The 21,241-nt window shown below is 45.2% G+C and overlaps 1 protein-coding gene across 13 annotated transcripts in view; it reads right to left on the bottom strand.

Moving 5' to 3' along the window:
• The window catches only part of LOC106582256 (mitogen-activated protein kinase kinase kinase kinase 4), a 98,079-nt gene that overhangs the window by 33,934 nt on the left and 42,904 nt on the right, over window positions 1-21,241 (bottom strand). For all 13 annotated transcript variants that reach the window (XM_014165140.2, XM_045704713.1, XM_014165145.2 and 10 more), the window contains exons 3-12: window positions 10,775-10,831; window positions 7,309-7,434; window positions 4,097-4,207; window positions 3,635-3,725; window positions 3,334-3,464; window positions 2,952-3,006; window positions 2,755-2,833; window positions 2,190-2,365; window positions 2,018-2,090; window positions 1,680-1,890 (exon numbers count right to left, since the gene is read on the bottom strand). In XM_014165140.2, the coding sequence (XP_014020615.2) occupies window positions 1,680-1,890; window positions 2,018-2,090; window positions 2,190-2,365; window positions 2,755-2,833; window positions 2,952-3,006; window positions 3,334-3,464; window positions 3,635-3,725; window positions 4,097-4,207; window positions 7,309-7,434; window positions 10,775-10,831 (1,110 nt within the window). The remainder of the gene's footprint in view (window positions 1-1,679; window positions 1,891-2,017; window positions 2,091-2,189; window positions 2,366-2,754; window positions 2,834-2,951; window positions 3,007-3,333; window positions 3,465-3,634; window positions 3,726-4,096; window positions 4,208-7,308; window positions 7,435-10,774; window positions 10,832-21,241) is intronic.

The following is a 21,241-nucleotide window of genomic DNA, read 5'->3' as shown; positions in this document are numbered from 1 at the left end:
GAGAAATGGTAAAATGAAACGCAGCTAATTTGCAGTCTTTCCAGCTTCAGTTTGAAGTGATTGTGTTACTGTAGCTATGTTGTGAGCTAGCTCCTCTGAACGACAGTGTCCTGACGAGTGAGCACATTTTCTATACCAGGCGAAGTCGCGCCTCATCAGCTTATTGTTATGGATGTATCCAAATGTCACTAGAAAACAGCTTAAACAAATGCAAATGCAGCTACTTTGCTGTTATTCTGGCTGCAATTTTTGACACGACTGTAAGTTAGCTGTCGTTGGCTAGCTAGCAAGCAAGGGATAAGAACGTTGCCAGCCAGTATGGCAATGGAACATTTGGAACGAACGACTGGGTTGCGTCCATAGATCGAGAACAAAAAGACGATGACTGGGACGCATCTCTAGCAACCCTAGATTTGTGTCGGGATTATATCTTCTGGAAGGATGAAAAAGTATGAATAAATTGATCAAACTAATGTTTTTAATGAAAATATGTCAATCATTATGTGAATTTGTTGGTAACCTGTTGTATAAAAGTGATAATGCCCTCGAAGCTGGTGTTTGGAGGATATATTGGCTCGGGCCTAACAACACCCATGCCAATATATCCTCCAAACTCCGGCTTCGAGGGCATTATCACTTAAGTAGAATAAGACCTGCACTAGATGTGGTCCCTAGTTCCATTAATTACCCTGTGGTGGTCCCTGGCTGCATCATGAAAAAGCATGTCTCCGTATTTAACCTTTAAACATGGACTATGCCATATAATTCTCATGCCCCTTGGTCAACTCGCCCAAGAGGATTCCCTGACCCTACAGTATATGATTGGTTAATGCACTTTCTCATGAATCAGAAAAAAGCCTGAAACTGTAGGAAAGTGTATGCAGAGGTTAATGCAACAACAACAAAACATGACTGAAACAAGTCGGTCACATTTTGGTTGTTGTGGGGCGAAGTTACACTCCCATTTCATGTAAAACATTCCTGACCTTCTTTTAGGGAAAGAGGATCCTTTTGTACATGTATTAAACTGTGAATTTGACCAATTAGAAATCCAACAAAAAAAATGTAACAAACAAAAAAGTTCAATAAATTATCCATATGACGGAAATCTGTCGAAGTGACGGAGAACTTTAACCCTTGTGTATGGGAAACTGTATGGAGAAACTATGGGAAAATGTGTGATTTTGAACTATTCTACACCGGAGGAGCACTCCGCTGTTATATTTTCTGACTCAATTGTACAGGTTATGTGTCTTTAAATAGGTTCCAAGCAGATAACTTAGACATGGTAATATCATGGGGACTACTGCATATAAGGCATGGGTCAGGGAATTGGCTGTGCCGTTTTCTGCAGACTAAAACACACTCCCACTCACACTCACTCACAGAGCCCTGTGGTCTTCCTCAGAGAGATAAAGGCCAATTAGGAAACACAGCCCAGAGGGCCAGAGGCTGCACACAAATACACTAATCACTACACATTACTATAAACACAACACAGAGGGGGGAGACGTCTGTGAGGAGTGTGTTGACTGCTTTAGCACACACACAAAACACACGTTATGCACACATACACAATTTATGGGTGCAGACTGCAGAGTAAAAGGAACAAACACACACCATTAGACAGGGAGAGGGAACACACACAAACAATCTTAGACACACACACTCTTTCATACCTCCTCCAGCCTCCTCCTCTGCTCCTTCTGCTGCTCGATGCGTTTCTGCCTCTCTGCCAGTAGTTGGCGCTTGTACTCCTCCTGCTCCCGGAGCTGCTGCTCCTGTAAGAGCTGCTGTCTGCGCAGGGCCTCTGAGCGCTCCTTGTTCTCTTGCTGCAGACGGATGAAATCCCTACGCAGGGTTGACTCCCCTGGTTGGTTCACTATGGAGCTACAGGAAAAAGACATACGTTAGTATGGAGCACGATGGAGCTATGGACCAAACAGACACTTTAGCTAACGCATTTGCTATTAGTATGTTGGCTAGTTTTTGCCACAGGTACATGTGGGTTAATTACCTGGGCTCCCCCTCCTGCTCCTGAGCTTCCTCCTCCTCTTCCTCACTCCCGCTGTACTCATACTCGGTCTCATCTAGAGAAGAGAGGAACGGTGAGAATGTTTAAGTAAAAAAAAGATCTTGTGAAGAAGAGGTTCTGGAGAAGTGTGTGCATTAGTATGTCTAAGACTCACCTTTCTCCCCCCTCTTCTTCTTGGTGCGGTCGATGTGGTCTTTGAGCTGGATGCGGACCTGCCTCTCGTTGGGCTGGTCCCTGATGAAGGGGTGTTTCAGCAGCTGGTCGGTGGGGGGCCGCTGGGTGTAGTTCTTCACCAGGGAGCCCTCGATGAAGCTGCAAAACTTCTTAGACCTGAGGAGAGGAGGCATTTGTTACTTTTATGAGCTTATGCTATATCTACCAGGGGATGTCAGCTTAGCTATTGTTTTTATTTAATCTTTATTTAACTAGGCAAGTCAGTTAAGAACAAATTCTTATTTTACAATGACGGCCTACCCCCTCCCCTAACCCAGACGATGCTGGGCCAATTGTGCGCCGCCCTATGGGACTCCCGACCGGTTGTGATACAGCCCAGGTTCAAACCAGGGTCTGTAGTGACGCCTCTAGCACTGAGATGCAGTGCCTTAGACTGCTCTGCTACTGGGGTATGAAGGAGTTTCACCAGTGTCATTGTTCACAGTGGGATTGTAAAATGGTGGCTTAAATGTCTGAAATCATAACGGCAGAGATTAGTCACACACCATTTCTTTGACTTGAGTCGAGGAGGAGGGTTTCTGGGAATGAGGAAGAGAGCTCTCATTGGATGCATATCGCACAGCGCTGGAAGACAAGACCAAACACAGGTCAGCCAGAGGAAAACAAACATAATTTCAACCAGGTTTGCCCTCTGGGACAAATTGTAGTGTAGAAGTCCAATAGTAAGAGTGGCTGTACTTACGAGGAGCTCCCTCAGCCATCTCTATAGCTGTGATTCCAGTGGACCACAAGTCACTCTGCAGGAGAAAACACACTATGAAAGATATGGACACAGCTACCATTGTGTGTGTGTGTGTGTGTGTGTGTGTGTGTGTGTGTGTGTGTGTGTGTGTGTGTGTGTGTGTGTGTGTGTGTGCGTAAATCTATGCATGCATACGTCTATAGGATGGTAATTACCACCCTCTCTGGTCCTGACAACATCAGCCCCAACCTGCTACTGTACTGTCCCATCAGCCTACACAGCCACATACAATGGCACAAACGCAAACAGCTATCAATCCACCAACTCGACACACCGCTGGACACTGACAGAAAGCAGCATGGTTTTATTGAGCGCATCTTACTCTGTAGTCATAGGTGGCGTCTGGGTTCTCGTCGCAGGCGATGACCTCGGGCGCCATCCAATAGGGCGTACCAATGAAGGTGTTCCTCCTACCCACTGTCCGGTCCAGCTGGGCGCTCACACCGAAGTCCACTGGAGGAGGGGGGAGTAAACCGGTCAGAACCAGTTCAAACTAGTTTAACCCCCACATATCAAACCAGCCCCATGCAGTTTAAGCCAGCTTAAACCAGTTCAAACCAGTAATAAAGCAGTCCCAGTTCCAATCAGGCCCATTTGAAACCAGTTTAAATCAGTGAACTCACCTAGTTTGACCTCTGCGTTCTCAGTCAGCAGCACGTTCTGGCCCTTGATGTCACGGTGGATCACATGGTGGGCGTGCAGGTGAGCCAACCCCTGAGGAGACACACATTCATAACAGTCATTTATTGTTTTTTAACCTTGTAGAATCTCCAAAGCTCAAAAATAGGAAGACTTGGGGCTTCTAGGGCAATTCAGGCAGCTGATTGAGTAACTTTTTACTGAAGAAAGTGTTTGTTTTATATAGTGTTTTGCTTTTCGTGTATATTGATGTGTATTATGTGTATTATGTGTATTAGTGTATTATGTATATTCATGTGTATGTCTGATAGAAGGTTCATCTGTAAAAGACCTTGGTCTCAGCATGACTCCCTTTCAAAATAAAGGCTACATAAACAAAGAAAAATAAGCTACAGATCCCAGCATGCAACAGCAGGGGAACTTGTAGGGCGTAAATGTGGACTCACCCTGAGGATCTCACGAGAGATGTAGGCGATCCAGTCCTCCTTCAGTGTGTTGCCCTTGGTGTTCTTCACAAGGTCTGTGATGGAGCCTGCACCACAGAACTCCATCACCAGCTAGAGACCCATAGAGAGAGAGAGAGAGAGAGAGAGAGAGAGAGAGAGAGAGAGAGAGAGAGAGAGAGAGAGAGAGAGAGAGAGAGAGAGAGAGAGAGAGAGAGTAACGTGCATACATACACAAGCACACACAAAACACACTATGCAGCCATTATTTTAACAGTGTAGATGTGAAAGATTAGAGTCACAGCTGTGAAAACACTAGACCGAGTACTTGAGTCTTTACTGGGAGAACCACTCACTCTCCTTCCTTCTCTCTCCCTCTCTCTTTCTAAGAAAACTATAGATGGTTGTCAATAAACCGGGCAAATTATAGCAAGATAAATCCCTCTCTCCCCTACTCCATCCCTCCTCCTCTCCCCCCTTTAGTCTCTTGATGCACCTCCACCTCTGAGAGACAAAAATCCACCGAGTTTGACAGGGGCCATCAAAGGTAGCACTTTCAGGCAAACACACAGGGACTGACTCCGAGAGAAGGGAGGTGAGGAAGGAGGAGTTCAAACTTCACCCAACCTTTAGAGGATTGGAGGAGAGAAGGAAGGGCCTTTTGTGGAGGGTATGCATCAGTGGAGGCTGCTAAGGGGAGGACAGTTCACAATAATGGCTGGAATGGAGCCTTTGGAATGGCATCAAACACATGGAAACCCTGCGTTTGATGTATTTGATACCATTCCACTTATTCCGCTCCAGCCATTGCCACGAGCCCATCCTCCCCAAATAAGGTGCCACCAACCTCCTGTGGTATACATGTACCCACTACCCACTCACTTGAGGAGGGATATGAGTGGGTTGGAGTTAGGTTGGAGGCAGCTATGGTATCCATCTTTGTCATAGTGATACTAACGTTTGTAGGTGGGGTAATTTAGGCTGTAGGGGATAAAGCAACCCAAAAAAATTCCATTACAAACTTAAGTCAATATCAGATCGGCGGGAAAGATTTATACCACAATTACGAAAGAAAGCAATACTAAAGCACACAATTACCATTAGAAATAACATTTTGATGATAAGATATTTTCATTTCATACTTTCTCATATTTTGGTTGCTAGAGACGTGACCCAGTCATTCGTTCGATTAGCTTGATATTTATGGATGCGACTCAATAGATTTTTCCACATGCTCGCTGGCAACATTCTTGTCCCTTGCTTGCAATCTAGCCAACTAGCTATGCCTAACACAGTCACAAACTCTGCAGCCAGAATAACAACAATGTAGCTGCATTTGTGTTTAAGTTTTTCTCTATTTACAATCATTTGCATACATCCATAACAATGAGCTGATGAGGCCTGCTTTTGCCTGGCATAGCTAGAAAAGTCTGCCTTCTCGTCAGGACACTCAGACACTGTTCATTACGAGGAGATCACATTGCATATCAAACACTAGGCTAGAAGCTAGCGAAATAGTTTGTTGCTAGCAAACCTGCCAATATGACAACCAAATTAAAAAAATACCAGTTGCTGAAAACAGCTGGTCAAACTAGAAACATGTAGGAGTATTTGATAGCATAGCGCCACTTGCGTCATGACTGCAACATAGGGACCAGAGAAATTCATGTTCATCAATCACCATGTTAGGTCATCAGATGGTCCAAAAAAAGATGTATCTGCAAAAACAAAGCAATGCTAGCAACACTATATATACACACAAAAGTATGTGGACAGCCCTTCAAATTAGTGGATTCGGCTATTTCAGCCACACCCGTTGCTGACAGGTGTATAAAATTAGAGCCCACAGCCATGCAATCTTCATAGACATACATTAGCAGTAGAATTGTGTTACTATAGAGCTCAGTGACTTTCAACGAGGCACCGTCATAGGATGCCACCTTTCCAACAAGTCAGTTTGTCAAATTTTTGCCCTGCTAGAGTTGCCCCGGTCAACTGTAAGTGGTGTTATTGTGAAGTGGAAATGTCTAAGAGCAACAACGGCTCAGCCGCGAAGTGGTAGGCCACACAAGCTCACAGAACGGGACTGCCGAGTGCTGAAGAGCGTAAATATTGTCTGTTCTCGGTTGCAACACTCACTATGGAGTTCCAAACTGCCTCTGGAAGCAATGTAAGCACAATAACTTGTTGGCAGGAGCTTCAGGAAATGGGTTTCCATGTCCGATCAGCCGCACACAAGCCTAAGATCACCTTGCACAATGCCAAGCGTCAGTGTAAAGCTCGCCGCCATTGGACTCTGGAGCAGTGGAAACGCGTTCTCTGTAGTGATGAATCACTCTTCACCATCTGCCAGCACGACGGACGAATCTGGGTTTGACGGATGCCAGGAGAGCGTTACCTGCCCAAATGCATAGTGCCAACTATAAAGTTTGGTGGAGGAGGAATAATGGTCTGGGGCTGTTTTTCATGGTTCGGGCTAGGCCCCGTAGTTACAGTGAAGGGAAATCTTAACGCTACAGCATACACTGACATTCTAGACAATTCTGTGCTTCCAACTTTGTGGCAACAGTTTGGGGAAGGCCCTTTCCTGCTTCAGCATGACAATGTCCCTGTGCACAAAGTGAGGTCCATACAGAAATTATTTGTTGATAATGGTGTGGAAGAACTCAACTGGCCTGCACAAAGCCCTGACCTCAACCCCATCGAACACCTCTGGGATGAATTGGAACGCCTACTGCGAGCCAGGCCTAATCACCCAACATCAGTGAACAACCTCACTAATGCTCTTGTGGTATACTTTTGGTTGTTTAGCGAGCTACCTTTTTTCCCTGTTGGACCTGCATTGATAAGATATCCAATTTCGGTTTGTGTGGTTGTTGATTTAGCATTCTGTAATTTTGTAGCAAGTACGGTCTGCATGTGTAGGCGCATATTGCGTCATGATTGCAAGTTGTCCCGATATCTTTTCCAACTGTCCCGTTATCTGGTGTTAATATCCATTCTAGAATGCCCGTCCATCCAATCAGAAATGAGTGTCAACAATGCTGTGGTAAAAACATACATTTCATTTCTAAATACTTTCTACCTAGTTTTAGTGTGGCCTGGAGTGTGTTTTTTACCTAAACCTCGAGTCATCCATATGATGTAAATCCGCCGCAGTGACGGAGAACTTTAACCCCTGGGGCTGAGGGAAAGCGGGAGGTAAACCAACTTACCCATAGCTGGTCGTCGTGTCCTGGGGGGCTCTTCTTGATGAAGGCTCCGTAGTAGGTGGCTATGTTTCTGTGGTGGGAGTACTTCTTCAGCATATTAATCTCCAGTTTAATCTCCTCCTCTTCATCCTATAAAGAGCGCAGGAGAGCGAATGAGGGAGACCATTAATTGAGTTAATGGCTCCCAGATGACCTGATAACAGTTTAATCTGGGAGCCCCCAAGACAAACAAACAACCAACCAACCAACCACAGTCATACACACACACACACACACTTCCTAACAAGCTATTTGTTTTGTTTATGATGACTTATGAGATGACATTCCATGGCTGTTTACCACTCTTGGCATTCTTCAGACCGTAAGTTTATTGTAATCATGACAACAACAATAACAGAACAGGCTGGTATTTATTCAACCACATTATGAGCCTAGTAAATACCACAATTTATTGATATTCAGTCAAACCGAGACTGTTGAAGAGCATGGCAGTGAAAACAGCACATTCTATATCGTACAAGATAATGGAGACTAATAAACCAATATCACACACACACAGTGTGTAGGATTCACTCATAAACCATGTCAGGCATCCATTCGATGAGAAAACATCAATTCAGTGTCATTTTTAACAATACTCCCTCAACATGTGGTCTTCCTGTTGGTAGAATGACGTGACATTTCCCATGCCTGGTTTTATCATTCAGAGAGGGGGGAGAGAGAGACAGAGACAGAGAGGAGCTGACAGACAGAAGCGGTTGGGTGTCTGGGTTACAGCTGCTCAGGCAAGGAAATATGACATCATCTCTCTCCTCTATCTCACCTTCACATCAGTCTGCACTCTCCATAACCTCATCTCTCATCACCCCATCTTCTCTCACTCTGTCCTTCGTATGCCCCACTTTCCTCATTGTCCTGATGCTATAATCACCATTCTAACTCATGAAATGGTGGGAGAAGGTGGAATCAGCCATCATACAGATAGTATCACACAATGGAACAAATAAGGGTGATGTGCAACCCTTTTTTTTTTACTGGGTGCAGAGAGTGATGCAACACCTCCGCCAACCATTTTCTCACCTTCTACACTGTAAAGATATTCAGCTGGGAGAGAGAGGAGAGAGAGAAAGCACGAGAAAGAGAGAGAGCACAAGAGAGAGTGGAAAGATGGAGAGACTGTGTCTGTATCAGGGCTTTTACTAAGAACTTCTGATTACCATTGAATCACAGTGAATGATAGCCACCAACATTAGCCTTTCTGCTAGGTTAGGGGAGCAGGCCTCTAGATAGTACAGCCAGCCCTCTGCTCTGCCGCAAGTAGACCTAATGTGATTAGAAGTTATACAGCGAGACACAGAGAGGCAGGGAGAGGAGTGGTAGGTAGAGAAAGAGCAAGAGAGGAAGAGAGAGAGGAGAGATGGGTAGTGATGGGAAAGAGAGCAAGACGGAGAGAGATGGAGCAAGACAGAGGGTGTGAGGGAAAGCAACCAAGAGAAAAAGGGCAGCGATAGGAAGAGAGGGAGAGAGAGAGGGACAGAAGAGCGAGACAGTGGTCAAGAGAGGTGAAGAGAGCCAAGCGGCTGTGCGCCTTAGACCCCTCCCATAATCCCACTGCACTTCAACTGAACCTTCTGAGAGGAGGAGGAAAGAAAAACAAACTCAACCTCCCTCCCCCTCTCTGTGCTGTATGTAGAACAGGATGTGGTATCTGGGTCAGGGCACATATGCTGAGATGAGCCTGTAGAGTAAAGTGAAGCTAGAACTATACTGGAGCTGTCTCTAGATCTACTGTAGTATGTTCTATACAGGAACACACGTACATGGTAGGGAGCTTGGCCAGAAGTACTAGGCTGACAATACATGTTTCCATCCTAGGCATGTTTCCATCCTAGGCATAGACCCTATAACTGGTGTGCACCACCGCTACACACCTCAATGATGCTACCTGACCCTGTTTCTTCAAGTAGTAGGCTACAACAACACAGTTCAACAAAATATACCGAAAATACCTCAAGTCATAGCTCACAAACAGATGTTTTCTGCTGACCAGGAGTTCCTGGATGGCACATATCATATGTCCTGTCGGTTCACTAGACTAGCTTATCTACCCCCCTGCAGGACAACCAGAGAATATTTTCAAAAATAAACAAGCTACTCCAACCCAACTAACTCTCGCTCCTGGCAAACACCCAAACCGCAACTGAATTGTTTATTTTACAAAACGGCTTTAAAAAACCCTCCTCTCAGAAAAGAGCTGATGTGTGTAAAATATCTCTAACATGTGTAGATCACCAGCAGGACTGTATAGCCACACGGCAATACTCTCATTCTCTGTGCTCCTACGGACTATCCATCCTTCTCCCTGTCCTAATCGCTATTCCATCTTTTCTTTAGTCTCTATTTTGCAACGTTCACATGAGAAGTGAAAGGGTTGTGCTCAGATGTCTTATCAAATCAATTATTAGAGACAGGGTAGGAAGATGCTTTGTCATGTAGACAAATACAGTCTAACATTTGCTTAGTGACAATAGCCTGGGTCTGTCTTTCTGTTCAGGCACCATAAGAGACACTGTTAAGGCAAATGGGTGGAGGCAGACACTTAGTACACACACACACCTCGAAGGCAGGCTGACTTCACAAGACATGACTGGGGGTCCATAGAGGCTGTGTGCAACCCTCCTCCAGAGCATCTGAACACCAGACCTCTCAGCACTGCCTAATGCTGCCCTGGGCTACATAAAACCACCTCCATACAGCTCCAAACACAAACTCAGCTTTGTGGCATGAAGAGGAAAAACACGGAGGTTGAAGCCCTAGATTCATATAAGCCTGATATTATGGCTATTTTAGGAGGGAAAATATTGACCAGGGGAATTGGGGAAAGGAGAGAGAGCAGGGGGTGGTGGAGGTTTATCTTGGCGACTGTTGCTATCCTGCTACAGTATTTGTGTTTTGGTTCAAATTAAAGACATACTGTATCTAGGGCCGCGGATGCAATAAAATTCAACTTGGGATATGTCCCAAATCTACATGGGCTAGAATGTGGCTATAAAGTATTTATTATTAAGCATAGCTGGATCATTGAGTCAAGTACTAAAGATCTATTCTGTGATCCAGATTTTTACTTGATTTGGTCTTGACATAACGTCTGACAAGGGATGTAATTTGTGTATCTAATGGTTTGGGTCTTAAAAAGGAAATGTCTCTCTGAGGAGTCTATTGGAGGGAATATAAAGTCTAGAATGAGTCCAAGGAAGGATTAGACCGTGATGTTATAAATCAACAGATTATTCAGGAAGTAGTCTAACAACACTGGGAACCAAAATGGAACTGTTAATGAATGGAAGTGAATGTGTGGGAGCAAATGGACAACCAAGTAAAGCTATGGCGACTACCAAGTAAATCTGTCAGTCAAACCAGCTCTCTGTTAAATCACACACAAACCTCTCCCAATCGAGCACCAGCTTACCTCTGTGACGTCCATGACCTTGATGGCCGCCAGTTGTCCTGTCTTGACATGTCGGCCCTGCAGAGAGAAAAAGGGATGAATTAATGACGTAATATCAACCCTGACATGCAAAGTATCCACGTGACGTAGTTTCAGTCAGAAAGACCTTGAATGCTTGATCCTAGACTAAGTACTGGTGATTCCTAACCATGAGTTATAACTCTACATGATGATCATGGAAACACCAGACATCAGATACCAAAGCAACAACCCAGTCCATATCATCAGCGCCATGCTTTTCTCTTTTCAGCTGAAACCAGTCTTTAGTTACCTCACAATGTGAATGACTCTAACCACTGCAGACTTCAAGGACATCATATTTTCTGTTAACAGAGGAAGCAGCAGAATAGAGGGGACCACTCTGCAGTGAAAGTGCCAGAGAGAGAGAGGGTCAGTGAAGGGTAGGGGAATAACACTGCTGCAGGATTGGGTTTCCTTTGTCTGAACCGGCGACACCTGAGCTGGACCTGACCCCCCCTGTCTAAAATGGGAGAGTCCGGGCGCTGAGTGATGAGGGATTAACCCACTTCGGCTCGGCGGGGGAGGGGGTAATGAGGGGTCACAGGCTTTGTTGGTCTGACTGGAAGCAGACTAGAAGGATGACTAGAACAAAGAAAGAAGTGGGTTCACAACCTTGCATTAAAACATTGCATTTTCTACGGCTTAAAAATCATAATCACAGTAAGCTAGTTGTAAGAGAGAGAGAGAGATGAGAAACAGAGAATCCCAGAGTCACGACAGCTCAGTTGTATGGGCCATATGTCAGTGCTGAGTTTGGGAGTCAGTCTCACAGTGCTAGTCTTTATCCCAGAATGCTTTAGTCTCCTCAGTGCCCTGCTTGGAGCAATCACCATGACAACCTGTCCTACCACAGCTTTTAACAGAGAGGGAGGAGAGAAGGCTGAAGTAGAGGAGTGACAGGTTTAGTGAGTGTGTGTGTGTGTGTGTGTGTGTGTGTCCATCCTCAGGGCTTGGCAACCCTGCCTGAGTCGCACTAGACAGGACACAGATTTAAAAGCTCTGCTGAGAGAGGACTCTAACAAAGACACCCCACCGAGGGCAGGGATCTCAGCCAGGCAGCAGCAACACAGGACCTCCCAGCACAGGACCCAACGAGGACCCTGCCAGCTACCATACAGACTGCACCACAACACCCTTGGGCTGCCCAGGGATACGCCAGACCAGAAAGGCCCTATAAATGAACCACACACTCCCTATCAAACAGAACTGGACTAACTATTTCCCTGTTTAATGACAGGCAGGGTGTAGGGCAGCTGTGGTCCTGGGGGGTCCTGTCTGGGAGAGGGGGTAATCTAATCTGGAGATCTGTCTAAGGACTGTGGGGATTAAAGAATGTCTCACCAGTCCACATTTACACAAACACACATAGGTACAACACAAAGAGCAGCCTGTTGTAAGCATAACAGAAAAAGTCCCATCACTGTTACATACCAACAACTACATAAAACTAAATTGCAGAGTTACAATTCCAAAACTGTTCATGTATTGAATTGGTCTTTCGATAATGGTGCAGAATGGTCATCTAACAGCGGTGTTATTACCCAGCGATGTTATTACCTTGACAAGACCTTTAGTATGAGAAGGCTTGGCTAAAGTCCAGTAAATGGCTTCTATCATTGAGGCCACTCCAGTCACGAGTCTCTCTAACTCCTATCGGTGTGCTGTGAGGCTTTCAGTGGACTCATTTGGCTCACGTGTGTTTGTGTGTGTGTGTGTGTGTGTGTGTGTGTGTGTGTGTGTGTGTGTGTGTGTGTGTGTGTGTGTGTGTAATGGATGACTCAGCTAAGCTGGTATAATGGCCACACATGCTTGAGGAAGATGGATGCTGCCGTTAAATGGAAGCTGATGGAAGTTGACCACTGGCGTCCTTCACTCTGAGTGACCACTATGTACACACACACACACACACACACACACACACACACACACACACACACAACAAGTCACATTTTGGACACACCTACTCATTCAAGGGTTTTCTTTATTTTTACATTTTCTACATTGTAGAATAATACAAAAAACATCAAAACTATTAAATAAAACATGTGGAATCATGTAGTAACCAGAAAAGTGTTAAACAAATCAAAATATAGTTTAGATTCTTCAAAGTAGCCACCCTTCGTCTTGATGACAGCTTGCACACTCTTGGCATTCTCTCAACCAGCTTCATGAGGTAGTCACCTGGAATGCATTTCAATTAACAGGTGTGCCTTGTTAAAAGTTAAATAGGGGAATTTCTTTCCTTCTTAATGTGTTTGAGCCAATCAGTTGTGCTGTGACAAAGTAGGGGTGGTATACAGAAGATAGATTTTGATTTGGGAAAAGACCAAGTTCATATTAAGGCAAGAACAGCTCAAATAAGCAAATAGAAATAAATGACAGTCCATTACTTTAAAGACATGAAGGTCAGTCAATCCGGAACATTTCAAGAGCTTTTAACGTTTCTTCAAGTGCAGTTGCAAAAACCATCAAGCGCTATGATGAAACTGGCTCTCCTGAGGACCGCCACAGGAAAGGAAGACCCAGAGTTACCTCTGTTGCAAAGGATAAGTTCATTAGAGTTACCAGCCTTAGAAATTTCAGCCCAAATAAATTCTTCACAGAGTTCAACAGACACATCTCAACATCAACTGTTCAGAGGACACTGTGTGAATCAGACCGTCATGGTCGATTTGCTGCAAAGAAACCACTACTAAAGGACACCAATAAGAAGAAGAGACTTGCTTGGGCCAAGAAAAACGAGCAATGGACAATAGACCGGTGGAAATCTGTCCTTTGGTCTGAGGAATCCATATTTGAGATTTTTGGTTCCAACTGCCGTGTCTTTGTGAGGCGCAGAGTAGGCGAACGGATGATCTCTGCATGTGTTGTTCCCACCGTGAAGCATGGAGGAAGAGGTATGATGGTGTTTTGCTGGTGACACTGTCAGTGATTTTTTTTAAATTCAAGGCACACTTAACCAGCACGACTACCACAGCATTCTGCAGCGATACGCCATCCCATCTGGTTTGCGCTTAGAGGGACTATTATTAGTTTTTCAACAGGACAATGACCCAACACACACTTCCAGGCTGTGTAAGGGCTATTTGACCAAGAAGGACAGTGATGGAGTGCTGCATCAGATGACCTGGCCTCTACAATCATCCGATCTCAACCCAATTGAGATGGTTTGGTATGAGTTGGACCGCAGAGTGAAGGAAAAGCAGCCAACAAGTGCTCAGCGGCATCTGGTAAGACAAGGGGTGGTGGTCTATGTGTTTTTGTAAACAACAACTGGTGCACGATATCAAAGGAAGTCTCGAGCTATTCCTTGCCTGAGGTAGAGTTTCTCATAATAAGCTGTAGACCACACTACCTACCGAGAGAGTTTTCACCTGTATTCTTTGTAGCTGTTTACATACCACCATAATCAGAGGCTGGCACTAAGAAAGCAATGAATGAGATGTATTTCGCCATTAGCAAACAAGAAAACGCTCACCCAGAGGAGGAGCTCCTAGTAGCCGGGGACTTTAATGCAGGGAAACTTAAATCAGTTTTACCAAATTTCTATCAGCATATTAAATGTTCAACCACCTATACTCCACACACAGAGATGCATACAAAGCTCTCCCTCCATTTGGCAAATCTGACCATAATTCTATCCTCCCGACTCCTGCACCAGTGACTAGATCAATAAAAAAAAAGTAGTCAGATGAAGCAGATGCTAAGCTACAGGACTGTTTCGCTAGTACAGACTGGAATATGTTCCGGGATTCCTCCAATGGCATTGAGGAGTACACCACGTCTGTCATTGGCTTCATCAAAAAGTGCATAGATGACGTCGTCCCCACAGTGACCGTACGTACATACACCAACCAGAAGCCATGGATTACAGGCAGCATCTGCACTGAGCTAAAGGCTAGAGCTGCCGCTTTCAAGGAGCGAGACTCGGAATCTCATAAGAAATCCCGCAATGCCCTCCGACGAACCATCAAACAGGCAAAGCATCAATACAGGACTAAGATCTAATTGTACTACACCGGCTCTGACGCTCGTCGGATGTGGCAGGGCCTGCAAACCATTACAGACTACAAAGGAAAGCACCGCTGACACGAGCCAGATGAGCTAAACTACTTCTATGCTCACTTCGAGGGAAAAAACACTGAAACATGCATGAGAGCACCAGCTGTACCGAAAGACTGTGTGATCACGCTCTCCGCAGCCAAAGTGAGTAAGACCTTTAGACAGGTCAACATTCACAAGGCCGCAGGGCCAAATGGATTACCAGGACGTGTACTGCGAGCATGCGCTGACCAACTGGCAAGTGTCTTCACTGACATTTTCAACCTCTCCCTGTCCGAGTCTGTAATACCAACATGTTTTAAGCCGACCACCATAGTGCCTGTGCCCAAGAACACTAAGGTAACCTGCCTAAATGACTACTGACCCGTAGCACTCACGTCTGTAGCCATGAAGTGCTTTGAAAGGCTGGTCATGGCTCACATCAACACTATCATGCCAGAAACCCTAGACCCACTCCAATTTGCATACCGCCCCAACAGATCCACAGATGATGTAGTCTCTATTGCACTCCACACTGCCCTTTCCCACCTGGATAAAAGGAACACCTATGTGAGAATGCCATTCATTGACTGCAGCTCAGCATTCAACACCATAGTGCCCTCAAAGCCCATCAATAAGCTAAGGACACTGGGACTAAACACCTCCCTCTGCAACTGGATCCTGGACATCCTGATGGGCCGCCCCCAGGTGGTAAGGGTAGGTAACAACACATCCGCCACACTGATCCTCAACACAGGGGCCCCTCAGGGGTGCGTGCTCAGCCCCCTCCTGTACTCCCTCTTCACTCATGACTGCATGGCCAGGCATGACTCCAACACCATCATTAAATTTGCAGATGACAACAGTGGTAGGCCTGATCACCAACAACAACGAGACAGCCTATAGGGAGGAGGTCAGAGGCCTGGCCATGTGGTGCCAGGACAAAACAACCTCTCCCTCAACGTGATCAAGACAAAGGAGATGATTGTGGACTACAGGAAAAAGAGGACTGAGCACGCCCCCATTCTTATCGATGGGGCTGCAGTGGAGCAGGTTGAGAGCTTCAAGTTCCTTGGTGTCCACATCACCAACAATCTAACATGGTCCAAGCACATCATTACAGTCGTGAAGCGGGCACGACAAAACCTTTTCCCCCTCAGGAGACCGAAAAGATTTGGCATGGGTCCTCAGATCCTCAAAAGGTTCTACAGCTGCACCAGCTTCCAAGCTTCCTGCCATCTAGGACCTCTATACCAGGCGGTGTCAGAGGAAGGCCCTAAAAATTGTCAAAGAATCCAGCCAACCTAGTCATAGACTGTTCTCTCTGCTACCGCATGGCAAGTGGTACCGGAGCGCCAAGTCTTCTTCCAAGAGGCTTCTAAACAGCTTCTACCCCCAAGCCATAAGACTCCTGAACATCTAGTCAAATGGCTACCCAGACTATTTGCAGTGCACCTTTAATTACTTGTTACTTTTCTCTCTTATTGTTATCCATATTTTTGAAACTGCACTGTTGGTTAGGGGCTCGTAAGTAAGCATTTCACTGTAAGGTGTATTCGGTGCATGTGACTAATACAATTTGACAAATTGATATGTGGGAACTCCTTTAAGACTGTTGGAAAAGCATTCAATGTGAAGCTGGTTGAGATAATGCCAAGAGTGTGCAAAGCTGTCATTAATGCAAAGGGTGGCTACTTTGAAGAACCACAAATATCAAATATATTTTGATTTGTTTAACACTTTTTTGGTTACTACATGATTCCATAGTTGTGATGTATTCACTATTATTATACCGTGTAGAAAATAGTAAAAATAAAGAAAAGCCCTGGAATGAGTAGGTGTCCAAACTTTTGATGGTACTGTATATACATACATAGACGCACATAACATGCACTCACATTCTCACACTATGAGCATGCACACACACCCATTACAAAGCAATATCCTGTGCTTATTGCCTATTCAGTCTAGCCTCTTTCCCTCACCTTGAGAATTTGTAGAACACATTATCTCTCTCCAAAGGCTTTTTTGCAATTTTAAGTGTATATGAGTTTGAGAGAGAGAGAGAGAGTGGGGTACAGAGGTGGTGGGGGAAGAGAGGTGGAGGAGAGGTGGCAGGGGAGGAGAGGGAAAGGGAAAAACAGAAGGAAGAAAAAGAGGCGGAAGGCCAAGTTTTTCTGCTGATCTAAGAGGTTTTCCGGCAGAATCTGGGAAAAGAGTGTGTCGACTGGACCTAATCACAGCCCCTCCCCACACACAAAAACATGCACAAACTCTCAGATACCGCCACAGACTGGGTGCATACGGTAGGCAGGGCTGATATAGGTGCTCTGACTGTCATGATGTCAGTGTCAGCCTTTGGCTGTGTCTCAATGAGCTGTCTCTCACTCGCTCACTCTTTCCCTCGCTCTCTGCTTCGAGGGGTTTGGTTTCAGGCCTCTTTGAAGTAAAATAACCCACAAATGATTGGCACCCAACCAGCTCACTTTCAGAGGTGTGCGTGCGTGCATGTGTGTGTGTGTGTGTTCTCTCTCAGACCAATCACCGGAGGCCAACTTCACTATGACATCATCCTCCTCTACTCTAGACAATCTTGAGTCTGCCCTCTGTCTGCCTAAAACAAACAGATGCACACACACAAACAGGAGCATGCTCACACACACACACACACACACACACACACACACACACACACACACACAAAAAGGACAATAACCCCCCCATCATGTGAGTGTTTCTATTTTCTGTGCATTAACTTCCCCATAACTTGCTCTATGACCAGTCTCTGTGCTGTATCATAATATATCTTCTCTACCCAACCCTACTGAAAAGTTTCCAGTCTGTACTCTCTGCCTCTAGTCAGTGAAATATAGGAAGTAGTGGTTAGTTTGTCTTACCTGAGGCTTGAATGAATAAAAACAAATTACATAAAATAGACTAAAGTCCACCGTCTCAGTTGACTGTGCAAAACTTACATCTTTGACCACAAGCAAACCATTTTGGAGTGACTTCCTCCATAATAGTAATTTCACAAAACTTTGGTCATGTTCCAATAGTCTTGAAAGGCCTGTTTTCCTTCAACCTTCTACTCCCAATCCAGTAATCACCAATGGAAGGAGATGTGGTAATTAAGCCTTCTAGGACTATGGGGACCAGACCCCTTCAGTTAATAAGATAATCATTCTGGGAGTCTGACCTCTGACCCCAGCACACAAGGGGTTAATCTAGAGTCCTCATTAAAAGGACCAGAGCACCATTTGGCTTCCTGTCTGGTCGACCTCCCCAAACCATAACCCAACACCCATTCCGAACTAACTAACCTCACCTCTTCTCTACAAATGTCAACAAATGGTGGAACATTAATTATTCTCCTATGCAGTAAATAATGGTGACAGTCAAAGACTGACTGGAACTAGTTAAGGTGAAAGAATGGAACAGATGCGTAGTCGTAATGGCAATGACAGTGCTGCTACTGATGATGTTAGGGACCATAAAAGTGATGAGACAATGATGTCAGTGACGATGACTAGCATTAATGTGTCAGTCTGTTGTTTACTGTTGCAGCCAATAGAACGTACCCATTAGACTTACTGTAGAACGGAACCACACACACACACACACACACACACACACACACACACACACACACACACACACACACACACACACACACACACACACACACACACACACACACACACTAGGGTGAAATCAATCAAAACAAAGAATGCAACAGAATGCAAAAGCAGTAGTATATCAAGTACAGAACAAACCAAAGCTGAAAACTGAAAAAGAGTGAAAAGTTAATAAAGCTGTAGAGTATAGGAAGTGTGTGAAGATAAAAGACAGATAAGACAGACACAAGAGAGCCACTTCCCTGAGGAAATACCAGGGGAGTAGAGTCATCCTGTTCCAGCACACACAAATGTGAAGCTTCTCACACACATTTTTATTTAACTAGGCAAGTTAGAACAAATTCTTATTTACAATGACGGCCTACCACGGCCAAACCCTCCCCTAACTCGGACGACGCTGGGCCAATTGTGCGCCGCCCTATGGGACTCCCAATCACGGCCTATTGTGATACAGCCCGGGGTCAAACCAGGGTCCGTAGTGATGCCTCTAGCACTGAGATACAGTGCCTTAGACCGCTGCGCCACTCAGGAGCCTATACACATTCCTGTTTTTCTGTGTCTATCAATACCCGAAATGCCACCATGCAAAAATAAATGTCTATGACTGGAAACTGGCCCTGAGCAGTGAAAGAGAGAGCACGAAAGAGAGCGAGAAAGAGCGAGAAAAAGCGAGACAAAGTGTGTGTGTGTGTGTGTGTCTGTAGTAGTAGTGCTCCATGCCCGCACCTGGCCCTCTTGTCCCGTTCCCCAAGCCTAGAGGGGTGCAATAAAGAACCCCTTGTCCCAAAAACTGGAGGTACACACACAACCAACACACACACACACACACACACACACACACACACACACACACACACACACACACACACACACACACACACACACACACACACACACACACACACACACACACAATACAGAGCAATCCAGCCCGCCCAAGCACACTGAGGAGGGGGACAAGAGACGAGAGAACCAGAGCAGAGGAATTAATGTTGAAGCACTGCATTCGAGATACCAGAACAGAATTAGCAAACCAGAATGCTTTTTTTTTTTTTGCTTTTCTGATATACGTTTCAATCTCATGTACACACACACTTACACGTGAACAGATGTACACTTACGAACAACAATGCAACCACACTGACACAGAAAACCACCAACACACCATGCAACCAAGCAATTTAGTGCAGCCCAACTCTGTAAAAGGCCTGTGATGTAGACTTATTTGCAAGAACACGCAGGGGAATACACCACTACAACTTTCCATCTCGAGCAAGAGAGGTGTGTCCTTTGTGTAAATAGGCCAAGAATGTAGTCGTGGCCAAAAGTTTGGAGAATGACACAAATATTAATTTTCACAAAGTCTGCTGCCTCAGTTTGGATGATGACAATTTGCATATACTCCAGAATGTTATGAAGAGTGATCAGATGAATTGCAATTAATTGCAAAGTCCCTCTTTGCCATGCAAATTAACTGAATCACCCAAAAACATTTCCACTGCAATTCAGCCCTGCCACAAAAGGACCAGCTGACATCATGTCAGTGATTATCTCGTTAACACAGGTGTGAGTGTTGACGAGGACAAGGCTGGAGATCACTCTGTCATGCTGATTGAGTTCGAATAACAGACTGGAAGCTTCAAAAGGAGGGTGGTGCTTGGAATCATTGCTCTTCCTCTGTCAATCATGGTTACCTGCAAGGAAACACGTGCCGTCATCATTGCTTTGCACAAAAAGGGCTTCACAGGCAAGGATATTTCTGCCAGTAAGATTGCACCTAAATCAACCATTTATCGGATCATCAAGAACTTCAAGGAGAGCGGTTCAATTGTTGTGAAGAAGGCTTCAGGGCGCCCAAGAAAGTCCAGCAAAAGCCAGGACCGTCTCCTAAAGTTTATTCAGCTGCGGGATCGGGGCACCACCAGTACAGAGCTTGCTCAGGAATGGCAGCAGGCAGGTGTGAGTGCATCTGCACGCACAGTTAGGCAAAGACTTTTGGAGGATGGCCTGGTGTCAAGAAGGGCAGCAAAGAAGCCACTTCTCTCCAGGAAAAACATCAGGGACAGACTGATATTCTGCAAAAGGTACAGGGATTGTACTGCTGAGGACTGGGGTAAAGTCATTTTCTCTGATGAATCCCTTTCCGATTGTTTGGGGCATCCGGAAAAAAGCTTTTCCGGAGAAGACAAGGTGAGCGCTACCATCAGTCCTGTGTCATGCCAACAGTAAAGCATCCTGAGACCATTCATGTGTGGGGTTGCTTCTCAGCCAAGGGAATGGGCTCACTCACAATTTTGCCTAAGAACACAGACATGAATAAAGAATGGTACCAACACATCCTCCGAGAGCAACTTCTCCCAACCATCCAGGAACAGTTTGGTGACGAACAATGCCTTTTCCAGCATGATGGAGCACCTTGCCATAAGGCAAAAGTGATAACTAAGTGGCTCCAGGAACAAAACATATTTTGGGTATTTGGATATTTTGGGTCCATGGCCAGGAAACTCCCCAGACCTTAATCCCATTGAGAATTTGTGGTCAATCCTCAAGAGGCGGGTGGACAAACAAAACCCCACAAATTCTGACAAACTCCAAGCATTGATTATGCAAGAATGGGCTGCCATCAGTCAGGATGTGGCCCAGAAGTTAATTGACAGCATGACAGGGTGGATTGCAGAGGTCTTGAAAAAGAAGGGTCAACACTGCAAATATTGACTCTGTATCAAATTCA

Source organism: Salmo salar, chromosome ssa21 (assembly GCF_905237065.1).
Source record: "Salmo salar chromosome ssa21, Ssal_v3.1, whole genome shotgun sequence".
NCBI classification, from domain to species: Eukaryota; Metazoa; Chordata; class Actinopteri; order Salmoniformes; family Salmonidae; genus Salmo; species Salmo salar.
The sequence above is the reverse complement of the archived record's forward strand: the minus strand, read 5'-3'. Positions and strand labels throughout refer to the sequence as shown.